The sequence below is a fragment of the Barbus barbus genome (assembly GCF_936440315.1).
Source record: "Barbus barbus genome assembly, chromosome: 49".
Lineage (NCBI taxonomy): Eukaryota > Metazoa > Chordata > Actinopteri > Cypriniformes > Cyprinidae > Barbus > Barbus barbus.
The window spans coordinates 3,474,033-3,486,181 of record NC_136727.1 but is presented as its reverse complement, the minus strand read 5'-3'; the positions used below and the strand labels follow the sequence as shown (position 1 = coordinate 3,486,181).

Sequence of the window (12,149 nt, the reverse complement as noted above, 5' to 3'; positions counted from 1 at the left end):
CAGAAGACCACCACGGCAGGGCAGAGGACCACCAGACCTGAGCAGAAAACCCTAGCCAGGAAGCAGACTGGGCAGGAAACCGCGGCAGAGTCTGAGATCTGGGGGAAACAGAGACAGACAATACAGGGAGAGCAGAGACAGACAATACAGGGAGAGCCTTCATGATCTCAGGGGGCGTGGCAGGGCAGGACGAGGATTCATAGACAGCGTTTTTAGCCGTGACAGGACAGGGCGAGAGCTCACAGATGGCCTCTTTGGCAGTGACAGGACAGGGCGTGAGCTCACAGATGGCCTCTTGAGCCGTGACAGGACAGGGCGAGAGCTCACAGGCGGCCTCTTTGGCCATGACAGAACAGGGCGTGAGCTTACAGACGGTCTCTTTGGCCGTGACAGGACATACAGTGAGGTCAGGAACGGCCTCCGTGGCCGTGAAAGGGTAGACAGTGAGTTCGGGAACGGCCTCCGTGGCCTTGACAGGGTAGACAGTGAGTTCGGGAACGGCCTCCATGGCCGTGACAGGGCAGACCGTGAGTTCGGGAACGACCTCCGTGACCGTGACAAGGCAGACAGTGAGTTCATGAGTGGGTGCCACCACCTCGGGAGGTTCTGCAGCGGAAGCTGCCACCTCTGGTAGTTCTGCAGTGGACGCCGCCTCCTCTGGAGGTTCTAGGGCAGACTCGTGGACTGAAGAGGCCTCAGGAGCACAGTGTGCAGCCCACACACTCAAAATGGCGACCGCTATAACAGGAAGAACTGAGGTCAGGGGAACAGTCTCAGTAACAGCCAGGGTTGAGGCCCTGGGAATGCCAGCTACTCGCACTGACATCAGTGGTGGGTCCATCACACTGGATATCAGACAGGGAACTCGAAGGACTCACCTTAGATCTCTGGCTGAGGCGTGAAGGGACTCTGGCTGAGACGTGAAGGGACTCTGGCTGAGACGTGACATGAGCGGACTCTGGCTGGACCGGCGTGACGTGAGCGGACTCTGGCTGGACCGGCGTGACGTGAGCGGACTCTGGCTGGACCGGCGTGACGTGAGCGGACTCTGCATGAGACGTGATGTGAGCGGACTCTGGCTGGACCGGCGTGACGTGAGCGGACTCTGCATGAGACGTGACGTGAGCGGACTCTGGCTGGACCGGCGTGACGTGAGCGGACTCTGGCTGGACCGGCGTGACGTGAGCGGACTCTGGCTGGACCGGCGTGACGTGAGCGGACTCTGGCTGGACCGGCGTGACGTGAGCGGACTCTGGCTGGACCGGCGTGACGTGAGCGGACTCTGGCTTGACAGCGATGACCTGAAGGGGTGTGGTTGTTACCGCCATTTCGCGAGTGAGTGCGGTGACCAAGCAATTGGGGGCACAGTGAATGAAGAGCCAACACGCAGCAAAGCATAATCCATGAACTGAGCGAGTGACGAATGCGGACCCTCTTGAAAGAGCTTTGATCGGAGTGGTTGGTTAAGGCCATCACCAAACAGATCAATCAGAAAACAATCCGGCAAATCAGAGTCATTTGCTAACCTCAGGAATTCCTCGATACACTCCTCCAGCGATCGGGTACCCTGCTTGAACCGCAACAAAAGGAATGCTATGTCCATACCATTCTCCTGATCCTTTGAAAAGCCGCTGAATCCTCTTGGGGCCGAGTATTCTGTCACGGAGCTGACGAGACGTGAGACGTGCGGATCCATATGCAAAGATTTATTATAAATCATGGTCAGAAAACCGGCAAGGTCAGACAGTGGCAAACAAGTATGGCAAGGGTAAAACAGAGCAATCCGTGGAGCAAGCGTGGGTCAACGATCGGCGAACAGTATCCAAAGGGGCAAGACAGAGAGAAAATCCAGAAACGAGAGCAATAATCCAAACGGCAGGGCGAAGGGTAAATCCAGGAAACATGGGCAGGGTCAGACACGGCAAGATAAACAAGGCAAGGCAAGACTATGAAAACTAAGAACACTTGGTAAAGTAGCAGGCTAACAATACTCGGCAGCGAGCAAGAGCAAGTCCCAGGCTTATATAGTGTGTGTAATAATGAGAATCAGATGTGTGTGCTCAGTGTGATGAGTGAATGGTGACAGCTGTGATCTGTGCAATGGATGATGGGTATTGCAGTCCAGAGAAGTGTGGTGTGAGAGTCAATGTGGTGAGTGTGCTCACTTTTCACAGTCATGTGACATAGGTCGGCTAAATATGCCAGGGGTGTTTTGGCACAAGGCTTTAAAGGGGTCATATTATGCCCATTTTCCACAAATTGATATTATTCTTTAGAGTCTTAATCATGTGACACAGGTCGGCTAAATATGCCAGGGTATTTTTTCATTGTGTTGGATTTTGTTAGTTAGTTGGGGACATTTCTGGTGGACATTTAGAATCAAAACCAGTAATTCCCTATTTGAGTCATTTCTTTACAAGTTGGTCAGGCGGGTGTGTTATTGTGATTCAGACCGATCAAGAGTTGTTTTGAGCAGGTGTTCCTATTCCTGGAGATCTGCCTTCCTGCAATGTTTAGTTCCAACCCAAACTAAAGACACCTGAATCAGTTAAGTAAGATCTTCAGGAACACTTAATAATCACAGACAGCTAAGTTGGAGCTGAGCTGTGCAGGAAGGTAGATCTTCATGAACATCTTCATGAATTGGACACCCCTGGTTTAGAGTGGTCAGTGGTGTATTATACTTTTATAAATGTTTATTATTGACATTTGGTTGTTCTGCTGTGAGATGTATTTATATCGCACCCTGTCAGTCAAAGGTAGAGCTGTTATTGTTACAGAGGTGAAGTCTTATTTTGGACACTAGATGACACACTATGCAGTGCCCCACTTTCCAGTAAATGAAATACAAAAAGGTAAAGGTTAACATGGCCAGTTAGCCACTGCAGTTAGAAATCTTATCTACACAATAATGTGGGTAAAAGCCCTTTGATATAGAGCCATTCATTCATAGTATAATTGCAGATGCTTCAGAGTAAAAACATCTTGAAGACTTGTGTCTGACATGTATCCTAAGGATTTGTAATACAGAGCGATCAGTCCCATGGCATTATGACTCGGGAGTCACACTACACACCTACAAAGTAAAAATGCTGTAACTGCTTTCATTATTTTTATGAATATGAGCAAATTAGCTAAATTACTTTGAGAAAACATATGTAACGTTTAAGAAATTAACAACAACTGAACATCTACATGATGCATGAACGAACATGACCACAGTAAATCATACTTTGTAATTTTTTTTTTTTTTTTTTTTTTATTGGCTCTCTTCAGCATTGACAGACAAAAAAAGGATATGATCTTTATTTAAAGAAAGAGTTATAGCAAGAATAGTTCTTCTTAGAAATGACTTTTGGTTCTCCTGCTAGAGCTGGAAATAACTACCGAAACCAGCACTGTTTATTTAGTATATTGATATTATGCACACAAAATGATTTTTTTATATATATTTTATAGTAATATCAATGTTTCATTGAAAACCTTTTTTGTAAAACACTTGCATTTATATTTTCTGTATTTTATAGTAAAGCTGTTTTGTGTAAAGCAGAAATCAAACTGTGAACATTATATGGGCAGGAATGGAAAAAAAGCCTTTAAACCACACACTAATGACGCACCATAACAAACACACACACAAACTGACATCAACCACAGACGTCCAGTATTAGACATATGCTTAGAAGCTGTTTGTCCACTAACAGATCAAACCATATCTCTGTACAGCTGTAAATAAATCAGACCACAGAAAGTTTCACTTTGACTGGCAAACTGAGCAGCTAGTGGGGGCCAGAACCTCAAAATGCCAGGGACCTTCAAAAGAAGTTGAACTCCAGGTCTTTTTTACAGAACAGTAATATTGCAGTTTATAAGATTGTCTATACGATTTTTCTTAGAAGTTAAAGTGGTACAAAGCAGTTTTTAGGAGAGCATTTTACTCGATCTATAAGTATCACACTTAAAACTCTTCATAATGGTCCTTGCTGTATGTTTCATGGGGTTTCTTAGCAATATTCAAGGTAAACCTAGAGCAAAACTGAAAGAAAGAAAAAAATATCTTACTGAAAATAAGAATCTTATATTTTAATATCGTGTGTATATGTTTTCATAATGAGTACTAAATTGTGTTTTCTCGACAATCTCAAAACTCAAAAATAGTTTTCACAGGAGTTTCCTAAAGAAATGATCACACAGCTTGATCTGGTACTAGCAATAGATCATCAGATCATTTGATCATCTTCTCATGGCGACAGGGGCATACTCCACGTCATCCTCCTCTTTAACTTTCTGTAAAAAACGACACAAGATGTAGTAATAAAAATGTTGCAGATTCATCCTGAAGATTGATTGATATTCAGTTAGATGTGTAACAGATTGTCGTTGATCCGTAGGGATCACGCCCCACGGTTCGGCATGCATGTGACATGTGGATTAATTGTAAAGTTTAACCACAACAGAGTGATGTGTAACATTTAAATTGTTCAAATGGAAGAAGGTGTGAAATAACTCAATTCTATGCTCAAGCGCTATTTTCTGTGCTTACACTCCAAAAGTGCACACACAGAGCCATGTCTTGGTTATAGCGTGCACCTGAACCTCAGCGTGTGTACTACAAAACCAAGTGTTGTGTTTGAAATCGCCCCATACCCTCACTCATTCCCTACATTACTCCACTAAAATAGTTCAAGTGGTCAAGTGCTATGGAATAACTTTCAGCCTGTTTCCTTTGAATTCTGTAAAGGCATTGTTGAACGTCTAAGACCAACTTCGTCTTCTCAAGATATTATTCCATCTAGATTTTTAAAACAGATTTTCAATATCATTGGACACGATCTTCTATCAATCTTTAATACTAGTTTAACTACTGGGGTTGTTCCTGACTGCTTAAAAACAGCTACAGTAACTCCAATATTAAAGAGGCCTAATCTTGATTCTTCAAATTTTAATAATTTCAGGCCTATATCAAATTTGCCATTTCTTTCAAAGATCCTTGAGAAAACAGTCCCATTTGATGTCAAATAATATTCTTAAAAAATTCCAATCGGGTTTTAAGTCTCAACACAGCACGGAAACTGCACTTCTAAAAGTTGTAAATGATATTTTAATAGAAACAGATGAAGGGAATGCTGTAGCTTTGGTGCTTCTAGACTTAAGCTCTGCATTTGATATGGTTGACCACTCGATCTTGATTTCCAGGTTGGACAGTTGTGTTGGGTTACAAGGAAAGGTATTGAAATGGTTTCAATCTTTCTTAGCAAACAGAAGTTTTAGTGTCTCCATTGGCCAACATAGTTCGTCCTCACACCCACTTGTCTGTGGGGTGCCTCAGGGCTCAATTCTTGCCCCAGTTTTATTTTCTATATTCATGCTACCAATGGGTGCTATTTTTGAGAAATATGGAGTGTCCTTCCACTTATATGCGGATGATACTCAGTTGTACTTTCCCTTGAAACACAAAAGTAAAGAATTTTTAGGACCTCTGTTGAATTGTTTAAACGAATTGCAAATATGGCTAAAGCAGAATCTTTTAGTGTTAAACAAGAACAAAACTGAAATCATTCTGTTTGGTTTAAAGTCATATGAAGACTGTGCCCTTCACTTTGGTCATCTCTCTTCCTACCTTACACCCTGTGCCAAAAATCTTGGTGTTCTTTTTGACTGCAACCTGGGTTTTGAGAAACAAATTACCGCAGTGGTCAAATCAAGTTTTTTCCACTTACAGCGTTTATCCAAAATTAAATCCTTACTCTCTGTAAAACAGTTTGAACAGATTATTCACTTGTTTGTTTTATCTCATTTAGACTATTGTAATTCATTATACTATGGTATAAGTCAGTCTTCTATAATGCGTCTGCAGATGGTCCAAAACGCTGCTGCAAGATTAATGACAGGCAGACGAAGGTTCGATCACATCTCGCCCATTCTTATTTCAGTAAACTGGTTACCAGTTAAATTTAGAATTATCTTTAAAATTTTTATTTTTGTTTTTAAATCTCTGCATAATCTCGCCCCGTCCTATCTTTCTGAGGCAATTTCTACCTATAAACCTAACAGATCCCTAAGATCCAGTAACCTTGGTCTCCTCTCTGTTCCTAGATCGAGGCTTCGCTGCAGAGGTGATCGAGCCTTTGCTGTTGCTGGCCCCACTCTGTGGAACAATTTACCAGCTTCTATTAGAGCTGCGCCCTCCTTGCCTGTATTTAAGTGCCAGCTTAAAAACCATCTTCTGTCAATAGCTTTTACATAGCCTTGTCAATGGTATTGTTATATTGTGTTGTGATGTACTTTGGTTTTATATCTGTTGTATTTTTTGCTGTATTGTACAGCACTTTGGATCAACTGGTAGTTGTGTGAAAGTGCTCTATAAATAAAAGAAAGAAAGAAAGAAGTTCAGTTTAAGGAGTAAATAAAAATGAGTGAGGGAGTTCAGACTCTACCTGAAGGGCTGTTAGTCAACTGCCAGCTCCACTAGTAATGACAGCTTCTACAGTAAGATCAACAGTGTAATATTAAAGTAATAAATAAAGATATTACTTTATGTAATATTATGGCAGTGTTAAAAGTTAGTAATTCCCAAAGAGTTTAATTAACAATCTACAGTGTTAACGGTACTCCTGTTCAGTGTAGTTGCATGGTATTATTTTGCTATTGCACTGAAAGTGCAGAAAAAAAATACACAAAAAACCCTGAATTTTCTGGACTCCGCCCATCAGTGACTGCTGCCTAGCAAAACGCTCCAGTTACTGATGTAACCTTGGTTCCCTGAGATAACGAGGGAACGAGCGTCGTGTGTATGGGAAAAACTCCTGTTTTACTCTGTACTGAAGCCAGATTTGTTCACGTTTGTGTAGCTGCACAAACCAATGGCACTTTAGTCTGCCAGAAAGGGCAGAGCCGACCTGTATATACGCAGGCTCGCAGCCCCATTCATCAGATCATTCGAATGAAGCGACAGTCATCGATTCGCGTGCAGCTTAAAGCGCGGCAAGTGACAACACTCGTTCTCTTATCTCAGGGAACCGAAGTTACCTCAGTAACCGGAGCGTCTTGTAGATGGCGCTCTTGCCTCCAAAATGGTATTGCTTACTCTCGCTGGGAGCTGATTCAGGGCGATTGGGGGAAATGCGTATAGGCGAGCACTGGGCGAGTTGTGCACCAGAGCATCTTGCTGTATCGAGAAGTATGGTGGACAGTGAGAGTTGTTTTTTGAGGCAAAAAGGTCGACCTCTGCCCTCCCAAAGACTGATCAGATCTCTTGAACCGTTTGAGGGTGTAACTCCCATTCGCCCAGGGCTACCTTGCCTCTGGACAGCATGTCTGCACCAAGGTTCAATCTGCCTTAACGAGAGGAGTTCTTTCTGTGCCCAAAAAAGGAAGCGACGAGCCATCCTGCAAAGAGTGTGCAACCTGAGACCGCCCTGGTGGTTGATATAAGCCACCACCATCATGTTGTCTGACTGGACCAAGACGTGGTGCCCTTTCAAGGCTGGGAGGAAGGTTTTCTGGGTTAAGAGAACCGCCAACATCTCTAGGCAGTTGATATGCAGGTATTGCTCCGGGGCTGATCAGGAGCCAAAAGCCAGATTGCCCTCCAACAAGGCACCCCAACCCAAGTTGGACGTGTCCGTTGTGACTACCTTCCCTCTGGAGGTCAGGCCTAACATCATTCCTGTTTGGAACAGGCGAGAGGTTGTAAAGGGTGCCACAGCCTTGATACAGTGGTGGTCTACCCTGACAGGAAACAGCCTGGAAACGGGCAATTCGCATTCACGTGAGTGTTTGAGAGAGTATGAAGAGGAAATTTGCTCTTTATTGTATGTCTTTATCTTTTAAAAAACATTTGGGTATGCGCTGCACCAGCAGGTCATGACCCGCTGGAAACAAAACTCCATTGCTCAGAGTATCTCGGAGGGATGGAGGATTAAAGTGAGCTGTTTTGCTCCCCCCTTGCTCTTCAGGCGCCGGATGGCCACAGGGAATCCTCGCTGCTTTGGGCATCTTCAACGGTGGCGAGCAGAGCTGGAGCTTCTTCTTCCTCGGGTTCTTGGCTTCTTCCAGAGTCAGCGAAGAGATGATCCTTGTCACTGAAAGAGAATGATCTCTGATGAATGGCGATGTGAGCCGACTTATATACAGGTCGGCTCCGCCCTCTCTGGCAGGCTAAAGCGCCATTGAAACACATTAGAAATGACTAACTGCGCATGTTTTATTGTCCTCTCACCTCCATTCCTGCCGAAGTCTGGTTTTACTACAAATCTGGCACTTGAGTTGAGGTCTGAAGCAGCCACATTTGGGTGTTTTTCTGCTCAGACGAGAGAATTCATCAAATGGTAAATTTATATTTGTTTTTAAGAGCACTGAGTGTAGTATTACGCTGTTTCCATGCATTGAAAATGCGCAAACAATTTTGTTTTTGTTAGGCATATGCATAACTCTGTGTCTCCATGTTGAAGTGTCGCACCTGCTGCAAAAGAGAAATGCTTTCTGCAGATGGAGGTGAACATTTACTAGTCGTTTAATTGTCGTTATCTAATGCAAAACTATGAAATTAGAGCATGTTTAAAAACTTCCATTATAAAACGGATAGTTCCAGTCCTTGATTCTGATTGAGCCAAGTTGTTGTAAATGACTCTACAGACATTTACTCATTACTCTACTCTACAAACATTGTTTACATTTGTGTGTTGCTAGTCAACCACTTTGTTGGAACCATAACCGTTTTTGAGGAACTACATTGTTTGGCAGAAGAATAATGTTTTTTTATTAATATCTTTACACTGTATTTGCTCTGTTTTATTTTGTGAAACATTACTACGTATCTGGAATTACTGTTTTATAAAAACAATAAGCCCTGTGAACACCCCTCGTGCCCAACAACACCCCTTAGCTGTTCTAAATTCACTGTAAACCACGGCTTCTTGGGGCTTATTGCTTTTTTCGCCCTAGGCTTAAATGTGAAGCGCTGAATATCATTAAGATCGTTGCACACCGAGTCCATAAATTTCCATCTGAAATTTTGGCATGAATATAAAAAAACACCTTACGTTGTGTCAATCATGTTTAGACACTGCCCCTGAAACGTTCGTCTGTCATAAAAAAATTCAGATCAGGTTTGATTTTCTACATTTTTTGCATCCGTAGCAAGCATTTTGAGTGGTGTTTTCACAGTTCAGAGCCACCGTATATGCGAACGCCAAAATCCAGAATGGCAATTGACAAGTTCATCCACTTCATCTCGCAGCACAAATCACTGTAAAGGTCATTGCACACTGAGTTCACAGAAATTGGTGGTCTTCTTTTTAATATGTGTCTCCAATATTGCTAGCAAAGCATCAAACTGAGGCACTGGCATCCTGAAGTAAGCGTAAATCGCCAGTGATAATCACACAGTTCCTTAATAAGGAGGTGGAACTCTCCTTCTTCTCTATATCTCTTTCTTTTTCTCTTTTTAAGAAGAGAGAGGACAACAAAATCATTCTCACAGCTTGAAGGCTCCATTTTGTATTGTTTTGTGAATATTTTTGCAATGGATTAATACTCATCGGACTCAGTGACAATTTTTTAGGATAACGAATACGAAAAAAACGCATACGAAAAATCGATTCATTTTACAAGGACCTTTAGTGCTGAATATCATGTCTGTCATGTCGTCATATCTACGTCAAGACACAAACGATTTTATGACAATTACATTTAAGCAAGCATCATAAAATTGAGTTAAAGGTAGGCCTACGTTAAATTGTAAACCGGTGATTCTTTCAATTTCGTTTCCAGTCATTTTAGTGCGCACTGGCAGTGCATACAGGTTCTTTAGCTTGTAAACCTGTCTTTATCAATTCATATGGGATGGTATTTTGAGTTAAATGAAGTCTTATGTATTTCCAGATATACAAAGTTAAGTTTTAATGGAGTAAATTGAATCTAAGTCTGAATCTATCTACGTATATATTCTTTTCACATTATAAATAATAAAATAATAGTAAGATGAATACTAAGCATGTCTTAAAATCTATTGTAATGTAGTACACTAAGTTCATTTTAATACGCCATATTACTCATCTTATTCTTCTCTTTTAACCTGTTAACCTGCACAGGATGCCAGTGCACTGAACGCTCTTTGTTTGCACGTGTCATTGTTTACGAATAGATTAAATGAAACGGGACAAAATTAATGTTGTGCTCCTTTTTTTTTTTACTCCTCTCCTTCTCTTCCCACTCATATAATCTCCCTCTAGTGGTCTTATTAAGCATAGCATTGCATAACAGGGACACCATTTCTCCCCCGTTAAGTAACAATTCCACAGCACCAATTACTCAAACAGTTAATAACTTCCATAGGAACATACATGCATAACTTCCATCTTATAACAAAAGTTCCTTTAAAGTAACTAAGGAACTGTAACTACATCCCTTAAATTCTCACTCTCAGGACATTTCACTTCTACATTCAGGAATCGAACAAAATAATACATAGCAATGACTATATTCAATCTCCATCTTCAATTTATGTAAGTACATTCAGTAATCCAAACCACTGTATGCTTTTACTTGCTCACATAGTCTTTCAGCCAAAATGGTGGTTTACGCTGTCTAACATAATGTCTTTCTAAGCCTTGATCAGTATTAAGAACATTTGCCTCTGAACCATCAGCAGCCGGCTTATCTGAAGTTGGCTTCCCAACCAGTGGGACCAAGGACACTTGAGAAAAATGCCACAGTCGTCCATCCGCCAATCTGTACGTGCTTGGGTGTTTATTTCCACAGGCTGTGTGAACTTTGGATAACCTTTGGGAACGTGCTTTGGTTTCCGAATACGCACTCTATTTCCCACCTGAAATGTAGGTATCCGAGCCCCTCGTTTCGCATCAGAATTTTGCTTCATTCTATTTTGATGAATCAACAATCGCTGTAGGACTTCCCTGTCATGTGTGCTCTTGGAGTGAGGTGTAAATATAGTGAATTTGGTCCTCATTTTTCTACCGTACAACAGTTCAAATGGTGAAACGCCAGTTTTTGCATTTGGGGTAGAACGATAGGTCTGCAAAAAGTCCAAGACAGCTTGTTTCCATGGTAGCTCCTGAAGAATGGCCATTTGCACACAGTCTTTATCTACAGTCATAAGCAGCTGTCTCAAAGGGTCTTACTATGTCCAAACCCAACTTCAACCATGGAGTCTCAGGGAGAGGAACTGGCTGTAATGGAGAAGCAGTAGTCTTTGCAGTCCTGTCTGACTCTTGGCACAACGAACATGCTGCAATCTGAGTTTGAACCATAGCATCCATTCCGGGAAACCAATACAGCTTGTGCAACCTCTGTTTGGTCCTTACTATGCCCTGATGATTCTCATGTGCTAATGTGACCATGGTTCTGCGCAGCGTCACTGGAACCACCAAACGTGAACCCCAGAACACAAGACTGTTGGTCACACAGGGGATCACGTGACGCTTTTATGAGCCAACATTAATATACAAAAAGATAAAATTAATGAATATTTTATAATTAACCTATTATTACTTCTTGCAAAGTTTCATATTCACCGCAGTAAGTTCACTCATCAAAATCCTTTATTTATTGTTTTTAAAAAAAGAGGTTCAACAGTATATCCAAGCTATTCCAAGAATCTTAAAGCTCTTAAGACAGTTAATTTATTCAATTTATTTAATCTTTTTCGACTTACTTTGTTAAACTTGGTTTTGGATTATTTAATTGTTACATACATCTAGAAATGGTGCTTTGCATGTAATGTCACCTCTTTGTATATAATGCTGTTATTTTCTGTACTTCTATCTTTGCCTTGGCATTAATAAAAAAAAAACAAAAAAAAAAAAACAGCATGGCGGATGGCAGAGGAGAAGTCGACTAGCGCGAAATTATCAAGCCACCATTGCGGTCCAGTGTGTGGAAACACTTTGGCTTTTGCAAAGACGGAGATTGCACTTTATTTTTTATATTAATACTGTATTTGTATTATTTTTATGTTGAAAAACAAAAGCAGAAGTAGCAGGCAAACCTACTGTTGAAATGTTGGTTGCACTTATTGTACTTTTATTGAAAATGTATTGAATATTGAAAATGAGAGCAGAAAAGGTTAACTTCCTGTTAATTCAACCTAATGTGTTTGTTGCACTTTATTCAAATAAAATATGAAT

The 12,149-nt window shown here is 41.7% G+C and overlaps 1 protein-coding gene across 1 annotated transcript in view; it reads right to left on the bottom strand.

Moving 5' to 3' along the window:
* Nucleotides 1-3,264: 3,264 nt before the first annotated feature.
* LOC306867156 (uncharacterized protein) overlaps nt 3,265-12,149 on the bottom strand; it is a 33,040-nt gene continuing 24,155 nt past the window's right edge. Inside the window, exon 5 of the mRNA XM_079412709.1 lies at nt 3,265-4,287. Within this exon, the coding sequence (XP_079268835.1) occupies nt 4,234-4,287 (54 nt within the window). The 3' untranslated portion in view covers nt 3,265-4,233. The remainder of the gene's footprint in view (nt 4,288-12,149) is intronic.